The sequence below is a fragment of the Bos indicus genome, chromosome 25 (genome assembly GCF_029378745.1).
Source record: "Bos indicus isolate NIAB-ARS_2022 breed Sahiwal x Tharparkar chromosome 25, NIAB-ARS_B.indTharparkar_mat_pri_1.0, whole genome shotgun sequence".
NCBI classification, from domain to species: domain Eukaryota; kingdom Metazoa; phylum Chordata; class Mammalia; order Artiodactyla; family Bovidae; genus Bos; species Bos indicus.
In genome coordinates, this window is record NC_091784.1 from 42,708,970 (window position 1) to 42,713,969 (window position 5,000).

Consider the following 5,000-nt stretch of genomic DNA (forward strand, 5'->3'; position numbering starts at 1 on the left):
TGCTGCCTACGTCCGAACTGATAACAGCGTTTTTCTTAAAAAAAAAAAAAATAATAATAATAATAAAAATAAAAGGAAGGAAACGGAAGAAAGAGGAAAGAGCAGTGTTTCGAAGCCGATCACCTGATTTTGCTGTGTGAGCCGGAGCCTGAGCGAGCGGGCGCCGGCCGGCTGAGCGCCTCCCCGGCTGAGCGCCCTCAGTCCATGTCCACCTCCTCGCCATCCCGCGCGCTGGGTCCGGTCGGGGCGCCTGGCTCGGGGGCCCCGCCGACGGCTGGCTCTGCAGCGGGGCTGGGAGCCGGCAAGCCAGGCCCGGGCGGCGGCGCAAGCGGCGGCGAAGGCGGCGGGGCCGCTGGGCAGGTGGCGCCCGCATCCGCGCCGTCCCCACCGCCGCCCTCAGCCGAGGCCGCGGCATCCCGGAAAGGCGCCGGGGTCGGGGCCCCCGGGGAGGCGACAGCGTCGGGGCTGCGGCGCGCGAAGGCCGAGTCCGGAGCGCCGCCGGGCCCCTGGAAGGCCCCGAAGCTGGCCTGAGCAGGCGGAGCGGGCGGCACGGCGGGGGCGGGAGGCGCATCCTTGGGCGCGGGCTCAGGGCCTGCGCCGCCCTTAAGTGCGGCCTGCGGCACCAGGAAGCCGAGCGGCTGCGTGATGGGATAGAGCAGAAAGTGGCCCTTGCCGATGAGGGTCCTCGGCGCGCACGGCAGCCCGGGTGTGAAGTCCAGCCCCGCGGCAGCCGCGTTGGCGGGGGGCGCTTTCCGGCGCGGCGGCGAGTCGGAGAGCAGGCTCTCCACGCTGAACGGGCTGGCCTTGGGCGGGCCCGCGGCCCCGCGCTCAGCCGCCACCGCCCCCGGTGCACACGGGGCCACGTCCTTGTCCACGGGGCGGCCTAGCCGCGGCTGCGGGCCAGCGCCGCTTCTTTGGCTCGGGAAAAAGGCGGGGTCGCAGGTGCCGGGCGCAGGCGGCTCACCAGGCGGTGCGGGCGCTGCACTGGCGGCGCCAGCGTTGTGCGCGCCGGGGCCCTTGGCCGCGGCGGCAGACGGCGGCGGCTCGGGCGGCTCCGGGGACAGGCCACCGCCGCCGCTGTCGCTGTCGGAGCTGGGCGCGCTATGCAGGGACAGGCCGCCGGGCGAGTGCAGGTGGCGGCTCTGGCTCTTGAGTAGCTTCTTCTCGTGCTTGCGCTTCTTCTTCTCCATCTTCTCCAGCTCCTTGCGCGCGATCTCCTCCGGGTCCATCGGCTCACCACTGCACGTGGTCGGGTGGGAGTTGTGCGCCGGCCGCCCCGGGCCCTTCTTGGTGTTCTCCTTCTTCCTCCACTTGGCACGGCGGTTTTGGAACCAGACCTAGAGCAGCCGGATAGGGGAGAGGAGGGGGGCACGGTCAGGCGGTGGGGGGCTTCGGGCCTCCCCACTCCCCACAGACAGGCCTGCACAGCCTCGGCTCCGGCCAGGGGGCGGGAGCCGAGCCACACGGCCCAGCCGGCCCTGAGCCGGATCTTGGTATCAGGCTGCAGGTGTATCTTTTTCCACCCAGAAGGAGGCCGACAGGGCCTCTCGCCGGCTTCCCGCTCCAGCTTCTCACCTCGGGGAACTGGGAGCTGCCCCTTCGTTGGGCAGGACCGGTCTGGCCCCTGACCGAGGGCGCTGGGTTCCTGGTTGGGAGGCAGAGGGCAGGGCCCCTCCTCGCCTCTCCTGGCTTCTCACAGCTTGGGTTCTAAGCAGCCCGACTGGCCCAGGGCTGAGCGTCTGGCTTGAGGACCAGGAGCCGCAGGGCGCAGCTGCCCTCCACACCTGTCTTCAGCTCCCTGGGGACTGAGTCAAAGCCCAGATTTGGGGGTTTCCAGTGAAGGGAAATTTGGGTGCTTTTTCTCCCAGAAGGGCCTGGGGAGCTGAACTTGGGAGGGAGAGCTTCAGCAGCCTGCTCTCCCCCACCCCCCGTTTTTCTGAAAGCTCCAGGCCAGAGCACCAACACAGCCCTCGAACTGGCTGGAACCAGGGGACTGGCGGTCAGGGGAGCAGGAGGCCAGCTGCCAGGCCTTGCAGAGGAGCGGCCAGGGCCCACCCGCACCTTCGCCCCCTCCGCAGGCATGATCCTGGGAGCCCCGCGGGCCGGCAGGGTGGCAGCCACCCTAGACCCTGGCTCCAGCACCACAGATTCAGATCCCGAGAAGCCCCGGCACAGGACCCTCCCCATAAGATCGCGGTAATTCGAATTCTTTGTTCCCGGCTGTGTAGAGACCCGCACAATAGCAGGCCGGCCTGGTCACGGGGAGCCTTTTCAGTGCCAAGGTTCTGGGTGTTAAGTGGTAACCTCCCCAGGACTGCTGCTGCCCTTTCTCTCTTTTTAAATATCTTTTTTCCTGAACGGGGTGGGGGGTGAGGTGTATATTCCGGTCTGCTTCCCGTTACCCAGAATTACTCATTACCACGTTAAAGGAGGAATGAAGAGGTCTTGACTTCACTTAAGACACTTAGAACAAATTGGATAAAAGGATTTACAAACAGAAGAGGTCAAGCAGGGAGGCCCAGGCACAGGAGAGGACACCTTTTTAGACAAAGCTATTGGTACTAAACAGGCGCCTCCAAGTCCGGCGCCCACATCGTGGCCCATACCCCGCTCCCCACAGCACTGACCTAAAAAAGATGTCTGTACTTTAGGGAAACATTTAATTATGCATGATTCATCTTGAATTTTCAACGCACCAAATCGACACTGTATTTTTAAAAAGAATACGGCCGACAGTCTCGGAAGAAAATCAAATTACAGGAGGGGAAAAAAGATATAATCGATGGTGTTGAAGATTCAGACACCCTACCCGCCCCCCCCCCCCGCCCCCGCATGTTTTAAGTGTTGAAGTTTCCGCCTCAGCTGCCCCCTTCTGCAAAGTGATAAGTATGTTTCCATGTGAATATTTCAGAGACGAAAGTAAACAAACGCGTTAGCCGTAGGCTCGGGGGCGAGCCCCCAGCCCCGGCACGGAGGCGTCAAGCCCGCCTTCTCCGGGTCTCCTCCAAGTCCGAGCCGGGCCGGGTCCTCCTGGCCACCTCGCCCGCCCCAGCCTCGTGTCGCGCGGTCGCCGGACCCCATTGTCACGCAGCTCCCCGGTTCGAACGCAGCTGCCGTTCTCCGGCCCCTCCCGAGTCGCCTCGGCTCCCTCCCGGGAAGCCCGCTTCTCTCTCCGCGGGGCGCCGAGCCCCCAGCCCCCAGCTTCCGGCCGGCGAGCGCGCGGCGGGCTCTGGCGGAGCCTGCGGTCTCCCACCTGGAGGTCGAGAACAAAGGCGGGCCGGGCCGCGCATGCCGCCGGCGGGATGCCGAGTCGCTGGGCGCACGGCGGGTCTTTACCTGAACTCGGGACTCGACCAGATCCAGGCGCAGCGCCAGAGCCTCGCGCATGAACACGTCGGGGTAGTGGCTTTCATTGAACGCCTTCTCCAGCTCCTCCAGCTGCCAGCCGGTGAAGTTGGTGCGGGTGCGCCGCCGCTTGCAGCCCGGGCTCTCCTTGTCCGGGTCCCCCGAGTCTGCGGGTACGCACAGGACGCCGCGCGGCTCAGCCCCCGGCCCTGCCGGAGCGCGGCCGCCACCCGCTTTTGTCCAGGAGGGGCAGCCGAGCGGACAGGGCTGCCGCGCGCCCTGAGCCGGCGGAGAGCGGCGAGCGAGGCGGCCCCGGAGCGGCGGCCGCGGTGCCAGTTCCACGGCCGCCCGCGAGCCACTCCTTCGCCAGACGGGGTCCCCTGCCCCCTGCCGCCCCCTCCTCGCCCGCCGCGCCTACCTGACAGCTTGAAGGGCTGGCTGTCGCCGCCCACCCCGCAGGCGGCCGGCAGCAGCGGCGTGGGGTTGACCACCGAGGCGGCGGCGGCGGCGCACGAGCCGCTGAGCAAGCCGTCGATGGAGAAGGGCACCGCGGCGGCGGCGGCCGACTGCAGCTGGTGGCCGGCCAGCTCGTACACGTGGTGGTGGCCCAGCGGGTAGGGAAAGCCCACCACGCCGCCCAGCGAGCCCCCGAACTGGGCATGCGGGTGCTCCAGGAGGCGGCCGTCCATCATCTCGCGCGGGAGGCCGGCGGGGCGCGGGGGGCGCGGGCCGGGGCCGGGGCGGGCCAGCGGCGGGAGGCGCGGACGGCGGCGGCGGAGACAGGGACCCGGAGCCCTACACATGCTTCGCCCGCACTCCGGCGCTTTACTTTATCAACATCAAGCTCCCGGTAATTAGCCGCGGCCCGGGGAATTTGGGACCAATAAGAAGCGCTAATCGGCTCTGACGTCAGAGGCGTGCTGGGCGCACGGAGCCGTTTTCCATATCGATTGCTAATTATACCTGACATGCACCTCAATAAACAGTATCAGGAACTGTCACAACAAGACGGGGGAGGGCGGGCGGGGCGCGGCCCGGCGCGGGCCCCCGGCGCGCCCCCCACCCCGGCCCCGCCGGCCCCCGCCCGCGCCACCACCCGCCGCCGGCCCCCGCCCCTCCGCAAATCACTAATAGATTTCCCTTTAAAACATTCACCGGCGTGTTGTGGGGATTTTTCACCAGAAATGCTGTACTCTCTGAACCTTTAAAGTGATGTTGCTCCAATTACAGAGAGACATTGAGCGGCAAATAGACTGATCCAATAATAGGAGATTCATCATCCGCTCTTTCCGAAACTGTCACATTGAATTTAAAACTACAAGGGTTTCTCATCTCCTCTCCGGCTCCAGGCGGCGGGGGAGGGGAGGAGGCGCAGGCCGGAGCGGGGGAGGAGGTGACTCCGAAAGAGACGGCTCCTAAGGAGGCAGCCCCGTCAATAAAAGAGGCGTAATTAATGCCCTCTGTGATTGATTGGCAGCATCCCTCTCTATAGACGCAGGTGAGGGTGGCCGGGGAGGCACCCTGACACCACCCCACCCCCGTACCCCCTACCCGGGTAAAACCCGGCCTGGGGGCAGGGGAAAGTGGAGGCGAGGAGAAGGGGAAAGTAGTTTGGGGTGGCGGCCAGTCAGGCCCCCTACACACGCAAGGGAAAA

At 66.2% G+C, this 5,000-nt stretch overlaps 1 protein-coding gene across 1 annotated transcript in view; it reads right to left on the reverse strand.

Annotated features, from left to right (window-relative positions):
- The window catches only part of UNCX (UNC homeobox), a 4,244-nt gene extending 183 nt beyond the window's left edge, over positions 1 to 4,061 (reverse strand). The window contains exons 1-3 of the mRNA XM_070779248.1: positions 3,764 to 4,061; positions 3,337 to 3,512; positions 1 to 1,337 (exon numbers count right to left, since the gene is read on the reverse strand). The exon at positions 1 to 1,337 is cut by the window's left edge and continues 183 nt beyond it. Coding sequence (XP_070635349.1) covers positions 198 to 1,337; positions 3,337 to 3,512; positions 3,764 to 4,037 — 1,590 coding nt within the window. The 5' untranslated portion in view covers positions 4,038 to 4,061 and the 3' untranslated portion in view covers positions 1 to 197. The remainder of the gene's footprint in view (positions 1,338 to 3,336; positions 3,513 to 3,763) is intronic.
- Between the last annotated feature and the right edge of the window lie 939 nt (positions 4,062 to 5,000).